Below are 25,521 nucleotides of genomic sequence, written 5' to 3'. Positions count from 1 at the left end.
TCTTTTTAAAAAATTTTATTGATTTGAGAGAGACAGAGAAACATCAATTTGTCGTTCCACCCATTTATGCACCCATTGATTGATTCCTGTATGTGCCCTGACTGGGGACTGAACCCACAATCTTAGCATATTGGGATGATGCTCCACTAGTAAACAAATGAGCTACCCAGCCAGGTTGAAATCTATGTTCTTTTTTTTTTTTTTAATATATTTTATTGATTTTTTACAGAGAGGAAGAGAGAGGGATAGAGAGTTAGAAACATCGATGAGAGAGAAACATCGACCAGCTGCCTCCTGCACACCCCCTACCGGGGCTGTGCCCGCAACCCATGTACATGCCCTTGACCGGAATCGAACCTGGGACCTTTCAGTCTGCAGACCAACGCTCTATCCACTGAGCCAAACTGGTTTCGGCGAAATCTATGTTCTTGACATTTCAACCCAGTGGGTATAGTTCTATCATCTATAAGCACCTCAAATTCTAATTCTTCTGTTCCTAGTTGGAAGTAGCTGAGAACAGCATAGCAAGTCCCATCACTTTGTGACTTGGAGGGGGAGGAGGAGAGGGCAGATGTGTGACAGAGCAATGGAAAGGGTGATGGAAGATAACCGAGCATTTGGTTCACAAGGGTATTTTATGCCAGATTCAGTGACAAACATAGATATAATCCAAGACTACAAAAGATAATGTGTGTGTATGTGTGCATATATTTTGTGTTTGGATATACATGTGAGTAATATGTAGGTGCATATTGAGTGTATATGTGTAATCTATGACTATGAATATGTAAATATGTGTGTGTGTGTTTGTGTGTGGTGTATAAAATGCTAAGCCAACTAATAGGAAAACCTTCAAACTATATTCAATAAGGAAATGCAAACATGGTTTTTAAAATATTATTTTTAACAAAAATATAAAATACACACAGCTGCTCAGCACTGCAGGAGCTGTTAACAGACTAGAGAGGATGAAGGGAATTCAATAAACTTATGTTTATATTATGGCAAAAATATGATTATTTCAAAATACCTGAATCATTAAATGTTAAGCTTATTATCTAGACATTTGCTATCCAGTGGATGAGGAAGTTCCCAACCAGTCCATCAAAGTCAGCCCTCACTCCGCTGGGCCTCTTTCTGCCCGTTTCTGCCGGATTCCTAGCACGGGGGGTGTGGGCCAGCAGCACTGCGCCTTCCTCAGGGCACCCTCTCCTCCCTGCCACGCTGGGCTTCAGAGAACCCAACAGCAGCAACTCCTCACAGGAAGTCTGGGCTGCCTGCCCTAAGATGAACACAGCCCCCAGTGCAAGGATGTTCAATTATTAAAGAAGAGCTACAATGTGCTCATTGGATTTCAAGACAAGAAAGAAAACGAACATACAGAAAACTTTTCCACAAACACAGAAAACCGTTTGGGTAAATTGTCAGTTAATAGAATGCAATCTAGAATTAATCAAAATGTTGTGAAATTTTATTCACCAAAAACAATAAGACTATATTTAGATCTAACAAGGTAAAATGATAACCCTATGTAGTTTTAGGTATCATAAATTAGAAACAATTAACTGGATAATGTAACAACTCTTTTTCTAGGTAATACATAAACTCATTCTAAACTGTGTAGCCTGGTAAAGTAAAAAAGCTTTCATTTTGAACCATGGGCCAAACCTGACACACCACCTGATTCTGTTTGTGTCTAAAATTGCCTGCACCTGTTTTCATGCTACTACATCAGAGTTGAGAAGTTGCGACAGAGACTCTCCTGGCTCCCACCGCCTAAAACATTTATTTCTCTGCCTTTGCAGATCCTGCCCTATATAATCAGAGATCTAAAAATAAACATTTTGGCCACATTGCTAAATCATGATGCTTTCAAACAAGAACTTTACTTGCTTTATCATGTAGGGCCTTCATTACAAACCAACAACAAAAAGGACAGAGTTGGAGAAATGAAACAATTGTTCTTCCTACTGGTTTTGTTGGTTCTTCCTACCTGTTTTACCTCCTCTTCTTCTGAAGCGCTAGTGACAGCCTGGACATCTTTGCTGGTTCTGGGGAGCAGGCAACCTTCCAACTTTTCTTGATTGGACAGCATGTTCTTTTGATCTGCTGTGCTTTCCTCATCACTTCCTGGATTGTTTTTCCATTCTTTCATCATTTCTAACACATTGGTAGGTCTCACCGAAGAACGTGTATTGCCCTAATGTTAACAATGATTTTTGGTGTTATAAACAGTGTGGAAAATTCAAAGGAGTCTTAATCTTTTAGTAATATATTCTCCCAAATTCTGTAAGTCACGTAGAAAAACTAGAATGCTGAATAAATGGCAAAACTGGCGATACCTGTTGGAGCACCCTCCCTGTATGAAAGGACATGACAGGGCAATTCCCTGGACTCAAAGACCTCCTGAGAGCCCTGTTCTTACAAAAGTAAAAGGGAAGCTGAAAGGATGAAAGAAGTTCCCCAAGGTCTAGTGGGTCCAACACTAGGGGCAAGCCTATATAATACCAAAATGTCCAGGTAAAAAAATCTAACTTCAGTCGATTAGTCGAGTGCTGAGTCCAAGAATATAGATGTTTGATTTGAAAGCTCTTAGTTGACTGGGAGATTTAGATATAAGGTGGTCAAATGATTTATAACTGATTCAGTGCATTGTTTTTATCCCAGATGTGACAATACAATACCAAAATTGACTACTTTATATTACCCTGTTTTTCTCAAATATAATATTCTATTTAATGCCAAGAAAGCCATGCATGCAGTCTCAAATGCTTCTGCTAGACTAGGTATGCCTTAAATACTTTTTCTCATAACTCAGACTAGTAGAGCAAGTTTGGGTCATATTTAGATTAAAATGGAAAGTTCAGATGTAAGTACAGCTATGGAGTGATTCTAAATGAATTTGGTATGTGGGTGGATTGAAGCATTCAGCACCAATGTCACAGAATACTATGAGACAGGGTACTGTAAAGGCTGCCATCTGAGTACACTGTTGAGGATTTGTAGAGTTTAATGTATTTGTGATTAAAGGCAAACATTAAGTAGTAATGACTAAATGAGGATCTAGTTATGCAAGTAATTACCTGTGATTCTTTTATTTCATTCTATTTTAAGAAGGTTTATATTCTTACCAATTTCATAGTCTTCTACTTTTCGTTGCACTTATGCGTCCTCTACCATTTACTTCCAGAATGCCCTAATCATGCCTTCTGCCAACCCATGGCCTACATTTCTTTCAAGGCTCAATTTGAGAGTCATCTCTGTTAACTTTCAAAGATGCTGTCAACTTAAATATAAATAAAGCATAGAAAGAGGCTCAAAGACCATAAAGAGTTGAAATCATTTAGAATGGTACATGGTCTCAGAGCTCTCACCTGAATGAGCTCTGGTCTCCAGGGCTCTGTCAACAACTCTGCTTGATCCCTATGATCCATCTAGTCTCTATTAAAACTTCCTGGCTTCTCCTTGACCTTCAACCATAATTTCCATGTAATCACAGGGTCCAGAGTTCTGGAAGACTAGTACATACAACTTTGCCTCAACTTGATTATTTCACTATCAGGCAGAGACAATCGAATATGTATGTCTGTAATCTCAATCCTCAATTACCCTTTCCTGATTAACTCCCCATAAATTAACTCTTTGGATACTATAGTAGTTACTAATGCTGCTCACCCAACATTCCTTTCTTTGAAGCACGTGGTAGAATTTTACTTCTCTACCTCTTTTGAGACATGACTATGTGACTTGTTTTGGCCAGTAGAACATGATTGGAAATGATATGTATCACTTCAGGGTAGAAACTTTAAGAGATAGCATGCAATTCATCATGTTCCTAATTCTTACCCTGGTAACTATAAAAGCACAGAAATGAGGCCTCCCTCAGCCTGGGTCCCAGAGCAGGCACAGAAATGAGGACTCCCCTCCTTCCAGACAATGTGGGAGGGAAGGCATCAAAAGCATGGAGATTTCGGGGTCACTTGTTACCACAGCATAATCTAGCCTATCCTTATACAGATAGCAAATAAACACTTATATTCTGTAAGTTACCTCTAAAAAGAGTGAGCCTACTTTACAACCAGCATACATGACAAAACTGTAATTACTACAGAAATCACATGTAATCGGTACCATGTATTTGGTAACCTGTTTATTTAGGCAGCCCTTGCTTTGCACAATCCTGATACGCATGAATTTCAGTCATCATGACTTAGGTTAAATATTATCAATTAATATCAAATTTCAGTCACCATGCTATAGTAACTATAATTGCATAAAGTTCAAATTTCACTGCTAGCTCTTTAATCCATAATCACTATGCAAATGACAGATGTGTATCATGATGAGTGACCAATACTGTCACTTCTTACACCTGTGGTAACTGGACACTGTGCATCTGCTACAAGTCCACACACAGACAGCAAGTGCAGTTGTGTTGTCTCCTTGTCTCCCAGGGAACTTATCAACAAAGATGAAAGTGCAGTAAAGAAGTTAAAAGTGATGATGCTGGGAGTGAAATCCGAACCAAATGCAAATGGACTAACAGAAGAATTGCCGACCATGGGGACGATGACACTGCATCGTTTGAGAGAACCAGATACGCAACCAAAGGAACTGAGTGAAGGCAACTTATCAACATAAATGGGGAAAGTGGTTGTGACAGAAAGGATGAATTTGCCTCAGAGAAAGAATTTTCAGAGATATTTCTAAACACTGAAAGCACAAAGGATAAAATGTTGGAAGTTGAACCAAACTTAGAAAACAGTATGACAATTTGCCAAGGCATAAAAAAGATGCTCCCCTCTGTACTGTAAGTTTTATGACAGGAGGCAAGCACTGTTTAAGCTAATCTTGATAAGTTTTTTACCAAAAATTAAGATTCTTTAATTCTCAATATTTCTAATGTTTTAAATTAAAACATCGATGTGAAGGACATAGATTCGCTGCCTCCTGGATGCACCCTGACCAGCAATAGAACTCACAACCTAGGTATGTTCCTTGATTAGGAATCAGACCTACAACTTTTCAGGGTACAGGACGACACTCCAACCAACTGAGCCACACTGGCCAGGGCTACAAGGACATTTATTGTACCACTGTTTGTAATAGGAAAGATATGAAACAATTTAAATGATCTAATAGTATATTCACTGGGGATTACTTACAAAATAATACAATGCTGGTGTGTTGTTTTTTTAAATAAGAAAATCTTTCCAAGATATATTAGATAAAAAAGAATAGTTTGCATAATATGAACACATTTGGGTAAAGTACATACACAAAATGTGCAGAATGTTTTTGAAAGAACACATAAGAGATTTAACAACAATTATCTTTAGTAAGAGGGAATGAGGTTAATGGAAGGAGAAAGTTATTTTTTCTGTTTTATTTATCATTTAAATAATTTACCATGGTTAATTTAAACTATTTTATATGAATAATAATTAATGTAAATTACAGTAGGAAAAGAAATAATGTAAGTTGTAGACACCCGCAAAGTATTGATAGCACCCAATAAAATCACCAAACATGTCCTAATGGGTCTCGATGAGGCCAAGGCAACAGCATATCAAGGTAATAACAACCACTAAAGTAAGCAATTGTATGCCTCTTTAACATTTTTCAAGTCATTGATTTCCCCCCCACAAGTATAGCAACTACATGAGTAGACAGGTAGGTGTTGATATTCCTATTCTTCAGGAGGAAACAGCCTGAGAAATTTAGTAATTTGCCATTATTCCAAAAGCACATTTTCAATTGCCTGCTAAGAACTTCTAGCTAGAGGTGTTGCTGAGCCTTCAATACTGTATGGCATGTGCTACATTGCTCAGAGAGTGTATCTTAAAAGTTCTCATTGGCAGAAAAAAACCCCTGTAACTGTGATATGACAGAAGTATTAACTAAACTGATTGTGGTAATCATTTCCTAATAAATACATTTATCAAGTCATTATGTTGTACGCCTTAAATTTTACAATGTTATATGTCAATTATATTTCAATAATGCTGGAAAAATAAAAGCCAACTCAATATATTCCAAACTGACATTCCTCAAGTTGGTGTGTGTGGGCATCTGGCTGCAAATGGAGATGTTCCGAGGGCCATCTAGGAAGTATAGTTTGCAGGGATCAGTTTCAAGACCCTGCATTTCCAATGACCTGTTCCTTTTCAAAAGTCATCTGCTTGAGCGAGGGATTGTAGTAATCCTTTCCTTGCTCTTTTCTTAAGTCAGTATCTTCCAATGCTTGTGAATGCACATATATTTATTTGTGTGTGACAAAAGGCCTATATCTAGACTATGCAACAAATCTCTACAAATCAAGAAGTAAAAGACATAAAACCAAATAGAAAAATGGGGGAAATACTTGAACAGGCATTTTGCAAAAGAAGATATAAAAAAGGCCAATTTTATATAATAAAGAGGTAATATGCAAATTGACCATCACTCCAACACAAGATGGCCACCCCCATGCAGACACAAGATGGCCACCACAAGATGGCCAGCAGGGGAGGGCAGTTGTGGGCGATCAGGCCAGCAGGGGAGGACAGTTAGGGGCAATCAGGCCAGCAGGGGAGGGGAGTTGGGAGGGACCAGGCCTGCAGGGGAGGGTAGTTGGGGGTGACCAGGCCAGCAGGAGAGGTCAGTTATGGGCAATCAGGCCAGCAGGGGAGGGCAGTTAGTGGTGACCAGGCCTGCAAGGGAGGGCAGTTAGGGGCAATCAGGTGTCGATCAGGCTGGCAGTGTAGTGTTTAGGAGGTGATCAGGCTGGCAGGCAGAAGCAGTTAGGGGCAATCAGCAGGCAGACAGGCGAGTGGTTGGGAGCCAGCAGTTCTGAATTGTGAGAGTGATCTCAGATTGGAAAGCATGCAGGCTGGGCTGAGGGACACACCCCCCGTGCATGAATTTCATGCACCAGGCCTCTAGTAAGCATAAATAAAGGTGACTGATTTAATTTGTAATTCATGAAATGCAGATTAAAAATCACAAAGAGATGCCATTGCATATCTACCAGAGTGTCTCCATTAAAAATATTGACAACAAGAGGCTCTGAGAAGATGCAAAGCAGAAGTAGAACTCTGGCACATTGCTGGTGAGTGAGCTACAAACTTTGGAAAAGAGAAAAGAACTTCCAGGTTGAGGGAGACAAAGGAGAAAATTCATGTAAACTCAGCTATGATCCTGGGACTTCAGTGCCTTTCAGTAGCAACACACTGTCAAAACAAGTGAGATATAAAGTCCTCTCTATGTAAGCCCAGGTCTACAGAAAACAGCTCTGCCTGTGTTCCTGCTGAATTTCCCACAACTCCCCTACATGTCTTCCAGGTTCTGGAAAAGTAGAACTGCCAATAAACTTCATATTCTCAGACACATTTTTTTTTTCTGTCTTTAAATCTTTGTCAAGTTCTTTCTATTCTGAATACCCTTCCTTCTTATCATGACTCCAATATTAATTTCTACTTTTTCCCATCTTTTTTAGAGCCAGATCACATATTACCTTCAGTTTAAGTAGTTTTTTAATCACCTGAAGGGAATAATAGCTCTCTTCTTTAAAACCTAATAGGATATATCTTATTATATGCTATATGTAATATATAGAGTATATATTTATATATATTTATACACACACTAGTGACCTGGTGCACAAAATTTGTGCACATTCAAAGGGGATTAATTAGAGGAAATAATTTAATATTGCTATTTGCCCTTTCTCTATAATAGATGTGTCAGAGATGAAAGAAAATTAGTAAAAGGTATATGAAAACCTTCCTCCTGTCAGAGTCTGGCGCTCACCACGGGACCCAGAGTCAAGTCCCTGCCCACCCACATGCACCTCAAAATCACATGAGACCCAGACCTGGCCGGCCCACCCCCATTGGGCTAGATCCAGACCCGGCCAGTCCCACCCTTGTCAAGCCCTGAAGGGCAGGGGGCGTAGCCTCAGGTCCCCTGGCCAGGCGCCAGGATGGGGGGCGTGGCCTGAGGTCCTCCATCAAGCCCCACCAGGTGGGGGACATGGCCTGAGATCCCCTGTCACGCCCCACCAGGCAGGGGAGCGCAGCCTCAGGTTCCCTATCAAGCCCCACTGGCAGGGGGGCACAGCCTCAGGTCCCCCGTCAAGCCCCGCTAGGTGGGGGCGCAGCCTGAGTTCCCCTGACCCAGCACTGGGGGTGCACCTTGAGGTACCCCATCAAGCCCCACCTGGTGGGAGGAATGGCCTGAGGTCCCCTGTCAAGCCCAGCCAGGAAGAGGGGTGCAGCCTCAGGTCCCCTGGCCCGGTGCTGGGGCAGGGGGTGTGGCCTGAAGTGCCCTATCAAGCCCCACCTGGTGGGGGGCACGGCCTGAGGTCCCCCGGCCTGGTGCTGGGGCGGGGAAAGCAGCCTGAGGTCCCCTAGCCCAGCACCAGTACAGGGAACACACCTTGAGGTCCCCTGTCAAGCCCAGCCAGGCAGGGGGGTGCAGCCTGAGGTCCCCTGTCAAGCCCTGCTGGGGTGGGGGGTGCGGCCTGAAGTCCCCTGTTAAGCCCCACCTGGTGGGGGGGCATGGCCCCAGGTCCCCTGACCTGGCACTGGGGCAGGGGTTGCAGCCTGAGGTCACCCAGCCTGACGCCAGGGCAGGGGGCATGGCCTGAAGTCCCCTGTCAAGCCCCACGGGGGCGGGGGAGGGCGTAGCCTCAGGTCCCTGCTGATTGCTTGTTAAGGCTCCTTAAGGGAACTTGGCCTCAGCTGTGGGTGCAGCCATCTTTGTGATGGAGTGATGGTCAATTAGCATATTTCCCCTTTTTAGATAGGATTACATACTCATTCTCTGCCTTTTTTCTTTTAAACCCTCTACTGGAATGTGGAAAACCTATGGGAAAGAACTGTACCAGATTCCTCTTTGTGTCCTCCACCTAACAGCTATTCAGTACATATTTGTTGAATTATTAAGTATACATCAATCATTGAATATTGAATAAATCCCCAAGGTTTCTGATTCATGAGCTGCTTCTTTACATAATTGTTATAAAAACCTTTAAGCAGGGCCTCAACAGCACATTTATATATATACTAGAGGCCCAGTGCACGAAATTTGTGCACCAGGGGGTGGGGGGTGGGGTCCCTCAGCCCGGCCTGTGCCCTCTCACAATCTGGGACCCCTCAGGGGATATTGGGCCTAAACCGGCAGTCAGACATCTCTCTCACAATCCGGGACGCTGCATGCACTAGTGACCATACTTTTCATACAGGTGAAAGGCGTCTTACTGTTGTATGGGCAGCTACATTTTTTGCCCTGATCATAAAAAGTAGTACATAACATGATTCTTCTGAGGCAGGAGTACCATTTTTCCCATCTTATGGGTGGAAAAACTGAAGCAAAGAAGTTAAGTAATTGGCTTTGTCACATAGTTGTAAGTGTCAGAATCAGGGCTGACCACAAAATGTGTAAGCCAGGGTCCATGCATGTCATTGCTGTATCATCCTGTTTTTTCAGTGTTAGAGTAGCATTGCCAGGTTTTAATTTTTAAATCTAAGAGACTATTCCCCATATATAGGGTAGGATCCCTAGGCCTGGTCAGCGATCAGAGCCATCTGTGGGGTAACCAGTGGGCGGGGCGATCGGGGGAGGAGGGGGTCCCTGTTGGCACCCGCCTTGGCTGGGGGCCTGGCGCTGCCTGCTGGCTAGCCCCGCCCCCCGATTGCCACTGCCAGTTGCTTCCCTCTTGTGGGGCAGACGCACAGATGCTCAATGCAGTGGTGGTCAGTGTGCATCATAGTGTCCGGTCGTTCCGCCATTCGGTAAATTTGCATATTAGGGTTTTATTATATAGGATAATTCAGAATTTAAGAATAACTAAGTATAGTAAAATAAAAGTTGAGTATTAACATATTTAGGATGAAAATATATAGTAGGAAAACATATCCATCAATTAGTTACACATCAGAAAATTTCCATTTGCTTACGTAGCATGTACACTGAGTGACCAGATTATTATGACCACCTGACGTTTGTAGGCAAATTAGCCGTACACTGCATCGTATGGGATATGGAACCTGAAGGCCTGTTTGAACACCTTTGCTGTCTGCAGTTACCAAGATAAAACGTCTCCAATTCACACAGGAACACAAGGATTGGACAGTCGAGCATTGGAAAAAAGTCATGTGGTCCAAAGAATCACGTTTCCAGTTGCATCATGCAGATGGCAGAGTGGGAATTTGGTGGAAACAGCATGAAAGCATGCACCCCACATGCATGAGTACAACCCTTCAAGCTGGTGGGGGCAGTGTTATGGTTTGGGGCATGTTTTCCTGGCATGATTTGGGCCCTTTAATTCGTGTGGAACAATGTCTGAATAGCACAACATACCTAAGTATCACTGCTGATCAAGTTCATCCTATCATGTTGATGGCATATCCCAATGGAGATGGCTTCTTCCAACAAAACAATGCGCCATGCCACAGTGCTCGTATTGTGCAGGAGTGGTTTCAAGAACATGAGGGAGACTTTACCTTGCTTAGGTGGCCCCCACAATCATCAAATCTCAATCCAATTGAGCATTTGTGAGATGAAGTTAAAAGAGCCATCAGGCAGCTGGTTCCACAACCATCAAATCTCACAGAACTGGACATGCTATTCCTCAGGCATGGTGTCAGATTCCTTGAATCACCTTTCAACATCTCGTGGAGTCAATGACAAGAAGAATCGCCGCAGTATTAAAGGCAAAAGGTGGCCCATCAAAATACTGATGGGGTGGTCATAATAATCTGGCCACTCAGTGTATATGTTAAGATTAAAGGTCAAAAGCTAATGACCAAACCACGAATAACAATTTTAAAATCAACGAACAAGGGCCTTGTTCACACATTAGGAAAGATTATTCTAAAATTTAGACCCTCTACACCCTGAGTACATGTGCCTTTGCAAAGTGTGATTATAAAGCAAAGAACCCTGTAATTTGTGGGAAATTACTCCAGGGGAGAGACTATTTTATTCATCTTTGTACCCCTATAGTGCCCAATGGATTAAAATAAAAAGATACCTGTTAAAATCAACATAGACATTTAAATGACTCTTGTCCCATTTAAAATAAGCCATCTTGGAAGGCTTATGCACTATAACAATAATTTCATTTCAAAGAACCTACAATTGGTCTCCACTATGTACGTATGACTGGAAGTTAAAATTCTAGTCTGAGATTCAAGTCTCCACACAATTTTCTTTCCTTTTCTAAAAGTCTCATTTCCCACTTCTTTCCTTCAAGCATCTTATCTGCCAGTCAAACTGAATTCCTGATTTCACACTTGCTTGTCTCTGTACCTCTGGTCATTTGGCAATTTCTTATGTCATTTATCATTTCTCCCTTGCATTGTATCTTACACATAACTTGTTTCCCTTACTAGATTGTGAGTTCCTTATGTCAGAGATCATGTCCTATATGTCTATAACAACATTTTATTACCTAGCACAGCAACTGGCACATGGTAGGCACAAATAATCTGTTGAAGGAATTACTGTCTGAATAATACCAACAGAGCTCAAATCTGGAAACTACTTCTTGACAAGACGTAGAAGAAAACTGTTTCCTTAATCTACAGGAGGGTTCTTAAATATAAGTAGACATTAAAAATACCTAGGAAAGCCCTAGCTGGTTTGGCTCAGTGGATAGAGTGTTAGCCTGTGGACTGAAGGGTCCTGGGTTCGATTCCAGTCAAGGGCACATTGCCCGGGTTGCAGGCTCAATCCCCAGTAGAGGGTGTGAAGAAGGCAGCTGATCAATGATTCTCTCATCATTGATGTTTCTATCTCTCATCTCTCTCTCTCTCCCTCTCTCTTCCTCTCTGAAATCAATAAAAATATATATTCTTTAAAATAAATAAATAAATAAAATACCTGGAAATCTTGCTTAAAATTCTTGGTGTTAGCTGTCACCAGGGGACTTGAAGGAATACCAAGAGGCACCTATAATCTATAATAATAAAAGTGCAATATGCTAATTAGACTGCACAGCTGAGCGACCTTCCAGGCATCATTCTGGACGTCCTTCCAGACAACCTTCCAGACAAAGCCACAGTGGGGGCTGAGGCAGAGTCGGTTAGGGGTAATCAGGCAGGCAGGCGAGCAATTAGGGGCAATCAGGCAGGCAGGCAGAGTGGTTAGGGGCAAACAGGCATGCAGGCAGGCAGAGTGGTTAGAGGTGATCAGGCAGGCAGGCAGGCAGGCAGGCAAGGGGTTAGGAGCCAGCAGTTCCGGATTGCGAGAGGGATGTCTGACTGCCAGTTTAGTCCCCAGCAGTTGGACATCCCCCAAGGGGTCCTGGATTGCGAGAGGGGGCAGCCGGGCTGAGGGGCCCCCACCCCAGTGCACAAATTTCATGTACCAGGCCTCTAGTTATCTAGTAAGAGGGAACACACTCCTGAACCACTGTTGAGAGTAAAGAGGACAAAGGGAAGAAGCAGATGCAGGAGGGTGACAGGCACACTCCTGGCCAGGCCAGTTATCATCAAACTCTTCCTTTGTAGGAAAGTCATCCCTTGGCCTTTTTGCTTACATCTAATCTTTCGATTTTTGAAATCAGAATGACAATATGTGTTTATTTTAAGTTCCATTCACTTAAACGTACAGAGAGAAACAACGTTCCTTGGAATACTCTTCAGATAGGTTCCATACTTCAAAACGGACAATACATAAGTTAAACCCTAGAAACTTTTTATCCGATAAAGCTCTTTGAAAAAAAAAGTTACAATGTGTTAGATATTGCAAAAGATAAGCTCCGGTTATAAAGCAGCAAGGCACTGAGAGAACTGACAGGTTCCCTTTAGATTATTTCAAACACAGGATATGAATTACAGGAAGTAAGACTTCAAGTGGTTAAGAAGAAAGAGTGTTGCCTTTTAGAAGTTTATAAAATGCCGGAATTCTAAACTTCAGACACTGAACTCCTTAGGATAGTCCGATATAGTACACACTATCTGTCGCTTCCCTAACCACTTGGCAAAGACTACATAGGAACAAATGTTACAGAGGCTCAAAAATGGAGACTTCTGGAAAAATGACCAAAGCCAGAAATAAAGCTGTACTAATTAGAACACAAATAATTACATGGCCAAACCCGAATGTGGTGTGATGCTGAAAAGAGATAGATTCGAAGGCACACCATCTGTTTTACAGTTTTTGATTTTGCTGTACTACAAATCTACTCAGTACATTTTGCAATGATCTATTTAGCTGTTAGCTCATTTGCACAATTACTTAGGCCAGAAATATGTGTTGCACAGAATGATTTGAGAGATCAACATAGTCATTAGAGAGGGCAGATATAACCCATTTTTGAGTGAAGACTATTTTTTTAGCCCTTGGAGAAAAAAAATATTCTTCAAAGAAATGATTAGAAATGCCAAAAGAAAATGAGAAAATTTAAAAGAAGAGTGATATGGTATCTAAACTTATTTTGGCCTTCAGGTCACCATCTACCTCTCTGACGGCCATTTCAATGGAAACTTCTCATTCTCATCTTGACCATTCAGCAGCCTTTACCTGCAAGCTGCCTGCTCTCGCTTCTTTCTCAAACATCTTTCCCACTTAACTTTCCTAACGCCCCTCTCAGAATTTCCCTCCTCCCTCACCAGCTGCTCCTTCTCAGCCTCCATTGCTAGCTCCTCCTCTTCTAAATGATGGAGTGTCTAAAAGCAGGGTGCTGGGGTCTCTTTTCCTTTCTATCCATATTTTCTTCCCAATTTCTCTCTTCAGCCTGATAGCGTTATATGGCATCTATATACTCCCGATTCCCACATCTATAGATTCAGATCAGACTTTTCCAGCTCCAGACTCAGCTATTCAATTTTGATATATCTATGTGGATGCCACACAGGCATCTCAACCTTAGCAAAGCTAATGTGAAACTCTTGAGTCACCACCCTGCCCCCAGACCAAAAAACAAAAACCCTATTTTTCTTACAATCTTCCACATCTCAGTTGGTGGCACTACCGTCCAACCAACTGTTAACGTAAAATCTAGGAGTCATCCTTGAATCCTCCCTTCTGCTCATCTCTCATCTAATCAATCACCAAATCCTGTCAATCAATATACCTAAAAAAATATATATCACATTCATTTCTCTTCAACTCTATTGCTACCGTCCTATCTAAGCCACCATCATCTCTCAACAATAAGTACTACTGCAACGTGGGCGTATCACATATTTCCAGTACCTAACATACTGTCTAACAAAGTAACAGACGTAAAAAAAATGTTTTTCATAGATGATTATGGCTCAGCAATATTCCTAGACGTCTTGACAAATCTCCAGTCTCAGTTCCCAGACATTTTCGGAGATACCTCCAGACTAATCCATTTACTGAATCACTGCCTCATGCAGCAATTATTTGAGTACTGTATTAATGGGCATTAGGTTCAACTGCACACTTTGCAGTGTCTTAAAGATGACAGAAGTTTGTTGCCTGCTCATAGAAAGAGGTCTGGAGGGAGGTAGTCAAGGGCTGGAATGGCAGCTCTGTGAGCTGCAAGCCCTGGTTCCTTGCATCGTGTTGCTCCGCATCCTCAGTTTATGGACTCCACTTTATGGTCTGAAATGGCTACTCAAACTCCAGCCATCACATCCAGGAAAGAAGACAGGAATGAGGAATGCCATAGCCCCTCCATTTAAGGACACTTCCCAGAAACTGCATCTGCTTCCACTCAGATCTCATTGGCCATCACAATAACTAGCAAAGACGGGATAACCAGCAAAGCAATGTTTCCAGCTAAAGGTCAGGATCTTCGTTACCATAGAAGACAGGGAGAATAAATACTGAGAGCTAAGTAGCGGCCTCTTCCAGAGTTCCTATAGTAACCAGGTAATGTTCTGGGTGCAGGGATACAAAGATCAGTTAAGACACAGGGTCAAGGAATTCAGTCTAATGGGGAAAAGGAAATATGTAAATGAGTGATTACTCAAGATTTCAAGCTAGGCAACAGCCACTGTTAGGAGACATTGGCTTTTCTGAGTCCCCAAAGATTCTTTGCATCCAAAGAGTTGAAGAGAAGTGGGTGGTTTCAGTGCTTTACAGACTACACAGACTCTTCAATGTTCCACAGCTTTAATAATGGACACTTCTCAGCTCTACCTTTCTGGACTTGATTATCTTCATGGCATGAAGTAAAAGTTCATTTAAACCTCTATAAACATATATCAACAACTGTGGTAGTAGTTTTAGCAGTTTGAAAATACCCATTTCAGAAATGTGTCAAATTTTTTTAACTTATCAGAAGATGAGACAGATTGACTATTTTTTAGAAAAATGATATATAAGCTACAAGGCCAAAGAAAAGAAATAAGCAATGGTAGAATGTCCAAAAGAAAAAAAAGTACTACTGTAACTTACTGTTATCCACTGGTTATCTAGCAGTTCCTTAGCTGTGATTCTGTGAGCAGGATCTACTTTCATAAGTTGTTTCAAAACACGTTTAGCTGCAAATAAAGGAAACTCCTGAATATCTTATTTATCTTGACTGCAATTAGTAACAATTTCCAATTTATTCAGAATTAGGTCTGTATGACATGAAGAAAAGATGCCAATTATAAAACAAATATCATCAGTATAAATGGCTAAGAAATAAAGTTTAAGGCCTATAGTGAGGTTTTATTACCTAGATTATCTGGTTTATATTCTAATAGAGGCCCCGTGCACAAAATTTGTGCACTGGGGGCGGGGGGGGGGGGGGTCCCTCAGCCTAGCCTGCACCCTCTCCAATCCGGGACCCCTCAGGGGATGTCTGACTGCCCAGGATTGGGCCTAAACCAGCAGTCAGACATCCCTCTCACAATCCCGGACCGCTGGCTCCTAATTGCTCACTTGCCTGCCGGCCTGGTCGCCCCTAACTGCCCCGCCCCCGGCCAGCCTGATTGTCTCTCACTGCGTCTGCATGCTGGCCTAATCGCCCCTAACTGCCCCCACGCCGGCCTGGTCGCCCCTAACTGCGCCCCCTTTACCAACCTGATTGCCTCTTACTGCCCTCCCTGTCAGCCTGGTCGCCCCCAACTGCCCCGCTCTGCCGACCTGGTTGCCCCTAACTGCCCCCCCTGCTGACCTGGTCACCCCTAACTGCCCCCCCTCCACCAACCTAGTTGCCTCTTACTGCCCTCCCTGTCAGCCTGGTTGCCCCCAACTGCCCCCCTCTGCCAACCTGGTTGCCCCTAACTGCCCCCCCTGCCAGCCTGATCACCCCTCACAGCCTCCCCGCCAGCCTGGTCGTCCTACGCAGCCTGCTGTTCAGTCGTTTGGTTGTCCCTCACTAACCCCCCTGCCGACCTGGTCGCCCCATGCAGCTTGCTTGTTCAGTCGTTTGGTCGTTCTTCACTAAACCACCCTGCCGGCCTGGTTGTAGGCAGCCATCTTGTGAGGGTGTGGCGGTCAATTTGCATATTGCCTCTTTATTATATAGGATAGCAAAAATTAACTAGATAATCAGCAAATTTCCTCCTGGATTTTCACTCAGTATATTCTGTTTTGATTGGAAGTTTTGACTGTAACAATTACAGTGAAAATACCACTATTTCCACAAGTAAACAGTGTTATTTCTACAAATAAATTTAAAGACTAAACAGAGAATTAAAGTATCTGAATTACTAGCAAACTTTCTTATGTTACATATATTTGCTTTAGTAAACAATAAAAATCTGTATTACCACAATCACTTATGGACTCCCACACTGGATCACTGAAATGCAGTTCTCCCTTTCTTATTAACTCAAAAAGCTTCTCTTCTGAGCTTGCAAAAAAGGGTGGTTCTCCGCATAACCTACAACAAAGGCAATCATTTTCTTTAGGTTTTTAAAAACCAAAATACGGCTATTAAAAATTAAGTTTCCACAGGACATGGTAGCAGTGGTGCTTCATATTTAAGTAAAGGACAGGAAGAAGGAGTAGAACTGAAGACATTGAAACTGTTAAAAAATGTGCTTACTTTGGTTTAGTCATCAATTCAAATGAAGACCACACTTGAATCCTATACAATTTTATTAACCAACGTCATCCCCATTAATTCAATAAAATTAAAAAATAAAAGATTTTTAAAATGGAGACTGCAGCCAAGAAATCAAGAGAAGACTGAGACTTGAAAGAGCAGAAGTGTAAGAATGAGGGAAGGTCATCAAGATCAAAGATGTGTCATTAGAGACCAAGGCTAAGCTCATCCACACCCTCGTGTTCCCAATGACTACGCATGGATGTGAAAGCTGTACAGTGGAGAAGGCTGATAGGGAAAAAAACGGATTCATCTGAAATATGTTGGACAAAATCTCTATGTACTCTGGACTGCCAGAAAGATGAGCAAATTGGGTCTTAGAGCAAATTAAGCCTAATACAAAAATGACAAACCTGAAGCTGTCCTACTTGGGACACAATAAGAGAAGACAGGGTTCTTTGGAAAAGACAACAATGCTTGGAAAAATTAAAGGCAGCAGGAAAAGAGGAAAAGCAAATATGAAATGGACTGACTCTGTAACAGAAGAACTAGACATGAGTCTAAAGGAGCTGAGCAGGGCTGGTGAGGACAGGACATTGTGGACACACTCATTCAAAGGGCCTCCAAGAGTCGGAGCCAACTCAATGGCATGCAATATACACACAGGAAGAGGTGGGTACCTCTCTGGATGCAGAAATGGAAGCAAAGGGGTTTTTGGGAGATCAGTGCTGGGCTCTTGTATATATTGAAACCTCCAGATCTGAAAATGACCCAAAGCTCTTCCAGGTGGGGAAACATAAAGCTTAAACAGGGTTAAAATACAGGAAGGTGTGTACACAGTAGTAGTTGCAGACAATGGAGGAGATACACTTTATTGTGAGCAAGGATAATGCAATGCCTAAGGCACATAATCCAAACTAAACTTATGAAAAAATATACTGGGTTAGCAGAGTCTAATGCGGGTTGTCAGAGTCTAAGTGACCATGTAAGAGTTTTATCCATGGTAAACTACTGTACAAATGTTAGTAAGACTAAACCAGGAATAATCCTGGGAATGTCTATAGGCTCTGGGTCAAAGCTAAAAATAAATCCATTAAAATGATCACATTCTCCCAAAATAGTATACAAAATGAAGAAGGTCTGGATGAGAAAAATCAGATGATGATAATTTCATCCTTCAGTCTGAAAAGCTGAGTATATAAATAATGACCAACATCAGTACCACCGTAAGCAGGCTGTAGGAACAGGAGCTTGTTTGCACATTCTAGAACATAGGAACTGTGAGTCATTACAATCTTTTAAAAGGAAAAACTGCTATACTTCACAAAGAGCATGGAAAGCCTATGCTTCAGTAGACAATCCAGTCCCAAACTACAAAAACATGCTTAAAAGTTGAGTTTGGTTCTTCATAGTACAGTCTCAATTTATAAATGTTAGCCACCCTCATTACTGTCAACCCCGACGTCTAAGAGCAACCTGTGTACAATGACCAGGTTTTCCCAGTGACAACCAGACAGAAGGTGGACCTGGACTCATCACAAAGGCCACTCTGTATGTCTATTCTTCAACTCTCAAGATTGCATTTTTTGCATTTATTGCTGAAAGAATAAAATGGCGCAATTCTATTATACTTCCCAAATGCTGGCCTATTATGGTTAATCCTAACCTGAGGATATTTTTTCCCATTGATTTTTAGAGAGTAGAAGGGAAGGAGAGAGAGAGAGAGAGAGAGCAAGAGACAGAGAGATAGAAAGACAGAGAGAGACAGAGATAGAGACATACATCAACATGAGAGAGAGACATTGACTGGTTGCCTCTGCATGAGCCCTAACCAGGGCCGGGGATCAAACTTGCAACCCAGGTATGTGCCCTTGCTCCAGAATAGAAACTGTGACCCTTCAGTGAGCAGGCTGATGCTCTAACCACTGAGCACACCAGCCAGGGTGCTGGTCTATTATGTATTTAAGAATAATGATCTCTAAGCCTCTCAAAAGTTACATTTCTATGGATTTTTTTCTTTAAATTCTTTAAAAGTCTTTCCCATGAACATTTTCTGAATAAGTATAATTTGATAAATATTTTGCATGAAAATGATTATTTTCCTAAGGAAAAAAACTTGTTTTCATCCTAGTTTATTAAACTAGGATGGACAATATTGGCTTTTCATTTCCCAACAGGTTCTTGTTAAGAAATAGGTAAGTATTTACCAAATTGCTTCACAAACTCTTATTTTAATCCTTTTTTACTGCTTTAGCTCATCCTGACTCTCCTCTCTGATTTACTTACCTATTTTTACTTTTAAAATGCAATTTTTAAAGATCCAGAAACATGGTCTTATGGACAATTACTATCTGTTGTAATAAGCATAGGCCAACAGAAGCCCAGCTCACTGAGTCTGCTAATAACCAGTGAGGTGCAAATTTTTACCAATTCCTTAGCTGTTCCTGAGCTGCCTGGCTGGCATGCAACTATAGCTTAAGGGCTAAGTTTTAAAAATTCCACTTTTTTCCGTCCTTTCCAATTTTACTTACACAAGAATGTATCTAATGGTTGGTCAATCAGCAGCATGTGAAATTTTATGATAGCAATTTTCTGCACATCCAGAAAAGGAAATCCAAGTCATGAAAAATGCCTCTTAAAGCTTCCCTATTATTCTCTGTGGCATTCATAGGAATCAAAGCAGCAGCGGATACACACATAAAGAATATTTATGTTAATTTCACCTTGAAGAAGTATGTTATCATTGTCCAATTAAGTAGAAATAAGTCAGCATTAACTGACAAACAAGAAAATAACCCCCTGGAGAAGGTAATATGTCTGTTCCTGGGTGAGAAAATTATCTATAAGACCACTGGGCTCAGGCAGGTTAATGAATAGGCACTGATTAGCTAAGTAAGAGTCTACTGTAAAGAAAACAGATGTCCTTTGTGATGAGATGCAACCATGGTCTGAAACAGAAAAATTAAAATTATATCTTTAAGAAAGAGAAAAATTTTAACATATTAATACACTATCACTTTCCTTCACAGCAAATTAGAACTGAGAAGGCAGCAAACACATGAATTGTGTAATATTAGATTAATTTGACTTGTGTTGTCTAGAAAGTCTTGCGAGTATAAAACACTAAGTTAAAATGGTTATATATTTTTTAAATATATTTTTATTGATTTTAAAGAGAGAGAGAGAGAGAGAGAGAAACATCGATGTGAGAGAGAAACATCAATCGGATGCCTTCCATACATACCCAACCAGGGATCGAACCCACAACCCAGGTGTGTGCCCTGATCAGGAATTGAACTGGCAACCTACCAACTGAGCCACTCCAACTGGGCAAAATGGTTACATTTTTAATTAAAGACTAAGGCTCCGAATTTTTACATGATTCTAACTAGCACAGAACAATGATAAAAATTTTGTGAATACATTTATACTCTATGCAACCTAAGCAGTTAATGTATGTTGACCAACTGAGTTACAGCTATAATCACATCATCCTATTTCCACTGCCTGTGCATTCCATTTCACAAAACTGAAAATGTGACTATTGTGATGTCAATATTTAGAAAAGATCTGGAAGAGGCAGTACACAGCGACATCGTCAATATGACCATAAAACTAATGTTGCATCAACATAAAAATGCTCATGTTCACCAGGAGGCAGAACAATGGTCAGTAACTTTTCAGAACACCTCTTAGAAAATTCACTTTAATTCGATTTAGCAAACATATATTGAGCACTGATTGCATGCCTACTATTGTGCCAGATACCAGGGATGCAAAGATAAATGCAATGTCTGACCTTCAGGGAATTTAGAGCAAGGAAAATAAACACAATACACATAATACAATAATTATATCACAACATTATAATCTAGTTTTTAAAAGTGCTAGAAGAACACAGAGAAGTGAGCAATTAATTCATTCAAATTTACACATGTGCAAACCTTCCTGGTTAAATGTTCTTATTTTATTATTTTGTTTTTCTTTCAATGCATTTTTATATGTTGCCTTACATCCTCTGGGAAAGTATACATAATAAACATAGTAACTCTGCCAAGGTAGAGTAGGAATTAGGGAGATACAAGGCGTTAATCTTTGCCCTGGCACAGCCATGAGAGAGGTTAGTAGGAAAGAAAGAACATTCTAGGCAGAAGGAACTGCATGAGCAAAGACTGAGAGTTATGCGATACGGGGACCCTGGCCGAACCTCCATCTGGTTAGTGCCCACCCGTCACACTGGCCTGTCCGTAGGGCGGCTCGAGTGCCAGATCCCAGTACCTCTGCTACTTGATGGGCTCTTAGTGAATCTCTCGAGAAAAATACAAAGAAGCGGGGTTGGTAGCAAAGGATCAGGAAAGTTTTAAGGCAAGTTTTCACTTGGGTCAGATCATACAGTGCATTGTAGCATTTGCGGTCAGTAGAAAGCAAAGCTGAAAATTATAAATGTATAGTATTAAAAAAATACCTAACGCATGAGCCTGACAACGAATAAGAGAGCTTTAAGAGGGACTTCCCAATGATTTCTTCAGTCACTTTTTAAAAACTATATTGTTTAGTTTTAATTTAAAATCTACATGATTCTACTGCTAGAAACTATTCATTTTAAACTGTATGTTTATCGGGCTACTTACAAAATGTACATGATGACACCTATGCTCCAAATGTCACACTGCTGGCTGTAGTCATGGTCATTGATCACCTCAGGGGCTGCCAAACAAGCAGGAATAAAATAATATCAATAATACAATCAATGACTTTTAAATGCTTAAACACAAAGCACGAAAAACGTGCTGATGTGCTGTAATTTATTCCCCCACAGGGAGAAAGAGAACCAACAGCAGATGTTAAATGAATAATGCACAGGCCTTAACAAGTGATGTAGCTGTGTCCCCACTCCTGTCATTAGCTTCTAGCGGAACTATGGCACAAACTGTATGACTATGTGTACAACTACTCTTCACTCCGTTGGACTTGTTAAGAAATGACTTTGAGATGATCGTGTACTTACAGCAGAAGACGACAATATCTCAGTTCTTCTCCAAAAATAGAATTAAATGCATGCCTTAAGTGGATATAATTTAAAGCAAGCCCAATATGTGGAAATATGGATTCACAGAAAAACTACAATAAATGGTTATAAGTCACTTTAGTAAAATAATAATAAAATCACAGCACTCCTGTGACAGAATAGAGATTATTTCCCATGTTTTCTAGATGAGAAAACTGAGACAAAGAGAGAGCTTCTACCACATAACTGGGTCGAAAAGCCAGTTAGTCACAGGATCCTGACTCTGCTTCTCACTGCACAGCATGCACACAATAGGGATCCTTTAAACAATCTTTCAAAGTAGAACTTTTTTTTTTAACTTTAAGTAGCACATTTTTTAACGATTAGATTTTTTTATAATGACTGGTTTTTAAGAAAGTCACATATGATATTTCACCTCTGCAGTAAGGAATCAAATATCTTTCTTTAAGGAAAAAGGAAGAATAGAACAGTTATAAATATAAAAATAATAGATATATTTCAGTAGAACTTTAACATTTATAATGTACTTTTGTATAAATTATGTTAAGTATCTTGTGAGATGGGTATGTAGGTATTTGACTCACTTTGTCAGCGAGGAAACTAAGTTTCAGATATATTAAAGGACTTGCCTAAAGTTACAAAGGTGTTTTTATTTTAGAAAACAGTTTCAATCTCCCTCACCTACACACACACACCCCTTTTATAACTTCTAAAAGCAAATGGAATTTCATTTCCTCTTCCTATTGTTAAAGGAACTAAAAAGCAACAACAACAAAAAAGTTAAAAAGTAAACTGAAGAAGGAATGAGAAAAGGCTCTACCACAGATAATTAACACTGAATATTTCATCTCCAAATCATTGAAAGTTAACTAATTAATATTTTTCTTTAAGGAATTACTTGTACTCTTTAACTCTACTTAAACTCTTTAAGTATGGACTCATGACAGCCGCTCCTTGGCCACATGTCTATGACAAGGGCAAATGCTGGGATTAGATTCCCTGAGGAATCTCCATACAGGTGCATCACACACACAGCAGGGCCCACTACTGGCCTCATCTTTCAGAGTCCTCTTAAGTACCCGGGGATTTCTACTGCACTGCCATCACAGCTCTCATGGGGGGCAGAGGCCAGAATAACTGTGCCAAGGAGCCATTTAGAAAGCCAGCAAAGCTCTACAAACCATCTGTCTTCTCTCTTGTTCTCTCACTTGTTATCAGTGTCGACAACTAATAAGCAGGCATAAAACTCAGGGTGCCTGGGTATATTTTCCCCATATAACTACAGACCAGATGTCTTTTGCCAACAGGAGGATATGAACAGAATCTAAAGTAGCCTTTTCCCAAATAAGATAAAAACAATTTTGAAACTTTATGCATCGAACAGGCAAAAAACAATGAACTCTGTATTCCTCAGTAAAAAAAAAAAAATAAATAAGAATAAACTACTAATATGTCTAAAAATCATTACATGGAACAAAAGAAGACAGACAAAAGAATATATACTATGGGTACTGTATAATTCAATTTATATAAAGTTCTAGACCAGCAAAACTAAGCTAAGGTGACAGAAATCATTAGCGGTTGCTGGGGTCTGGATGGGGGTTGACTGAGAGGGACACAAAGGAACTGTGTGAGTGACAGAAATGTTCTATATCTTCTTTGGGGTGGTGATTATACAAGTGTATGCATTTCTCAAAACTCACTGAACTTTACACTTAATATTTGTACATTTTATTATATCTCAATAAAGTAGATGTTTTTACAAATCTAAAAGTACAAAAAGAATTTCTCAAAGCCCCATCTTGGTGGGTGACTTTAATAACATTCTCTCTTAGAAATCAAGAGAAGCAACAAGCAAAATTAAATAAACAATGCGGAAAGTTTAAATCACAAAGACATCACATTTGATTTTATTAGGACAAACATGGAGAAATTTTTATGCTCAACAAACCAGGAATATAGATATTTCTAAATACCCAATGCAACAGTTACAGAAACAATCATGTGTTCAATCATAACAAAAATTCCTAAAAGTAGGTAGAGCTTTAAGTCACAATTGCTACTACAATGAGGAAAACCAGACAGAGAAACCAAAAGGCTAGGAAAACAAACACACATCCACATAAGCATCAAACACATCGTAACCGCCTAGAAAATTCTAAAAGCACTTCTAAATAATTCTTAAACCAAAGAAGAAGACTAAAACTATAATAGTCTGTACAATTTGGACACTGTATATAACAAAAGAAATGATCAAAGAAATACTCAGAGAAAAATATATAATCTTAAATGCATTTATTAGAAAATGAACAGATGGAAAATAAATAAGCATTTAGCTTAGGAAGTTAAAAAATAAACCAAAAGAAAGTAGAAAAAAGGAATTCAGAATGATAAAAAGCAGAAATTAATGAAAAAGCAAACAAATGTAACATTAGATTTGACCTGGTCCTTTGAAATCCCAATAAATTGGCCCAACCACTAACAAATTTGATTTAAAAATGACAAGAAAAAAAGAGCTGAAACTGAATACCAAGTGCCAGGTACTATGCTAATCACTTTACATACATTTTCTCATTTAATTCTCATGTCAACCTGATTATTATTACAGTCCTAAATATGTCCTCTCCCCTTCCCTGTTTTATTTTTCAACCTTAGCACTGCTCTTTAATATATCACATAGTTTATTTTTATCTTGTTTAATGTTTTTGCCAACATGACATTTTTATGTTTGTTCACCACTGTATTCCCAATATCTAGACCAGTGTCTAACACAAAAAAGGTCCTCAAAATTTTTTTGACAAATGAGTGACATAATCCCTATTACATGATATAGAAATTGTGTTTGCCTAGGGTTAATTAGATAGTAAATGAAAGAACTGAAATTCCAAGTTAGCCAGGTGATGTCAGAGACCAAATTACCAATATTACATCATGCTGCCTTCTTAAAAAATATTAGGAATCCATAGGGGGATATAACCACAAATACACAGGAAAATCTGAAAATTTTAAGTGAATATACTTGCATATTTCTGCCAATAAAACATAAAATCTCAATGTAATAAACAATTTTCTAAAAAGCATAAATTATAAAAATGATTCAAAAAGATGTGAAAAACTTGAATAACCTAGAATAAATTGATAATATAATAGAAAGTTCATCCTCCAAAGGGTACCAGGACAAAAATATTTTAAGATGAAATTTCATCAAACAAATGAATAGATAATTTCTACTACTTAAATGGTTCATAGCATATAAAAAGTGAAAATGTCTTATTTTTTAAACGAGGCCAACATAACCCTAACATCAAAAAAGACAAGGGCAGCAAAAAAGAAAGAAAGCTCCACTCATAGCTCTTAAAATAAAGTGGTGACAATTTGAATATAGCAGAATATTAAACCAAGTGGGGTTAAATTCAAAAGTGCAAGGATGGTTCAACATTTTAAAAAGTCATTAATGTAATTATTGCATTAATAAATTTAAAGAGAAAAAATATGTGATCATCTCAATAGGTACAGATTTGAATAGACATGTCATCAGAGAAGATATGTA

At 40.0% G+C, this 25,521-nt stretch overlaps 1 protein-coding gene across 1 annotated transcript in view; it reads right to left on the bottom strand.

Annotated features, from left to right (window-relative positions):
- STK33 (serine/threonine kinase 33) overlaps window positions 1-25,521 on the bottom strand; it is a 56,705-nt gene that overhangs the window by 13,479 nt on the left and 17,705 nt on the right. Inside the window, exons 8-11 of the mRNA XM_079788811.1 lie at window positions 21,574-21,649; window positions 16,665-16,777; window positions 15,361-15,446; window positions 1,994-2,200 (exon numbers count right to left, since the gene is read on the bottom strand). Of these exons, the coding sequence (XP_079644937.1) occupies window positions 1,994-2,200; window positions 15,361-15,446; window positions 16,665-16,777; window positions 21,574-21,649 (482 nt within the window). The remainder of the gene's footprint in view (window positions 1-1,993; window positions 2,201-15,360; window positions 15,447-16,664; window positions 16,778-21,573; window positions 21,650-25,521) is intronic.

This window comes from Cnephaeus nilssonii (assembly GCF_951640355.1).
Source record: "Cnephaeus nilssonii genome assembly, chromosome: 13".
Classification (NCBI taxonomy): domain Eukaryota; kingdom Metazoa; phylum Chordata; class Mammalia; order Chiroptera; family Vespertilionidae; genus Cnephaeus; species Cnephaeus nilssonii.
This window is presented reverse-complemented; position numbering and strand designations above follow the sequence as displayed.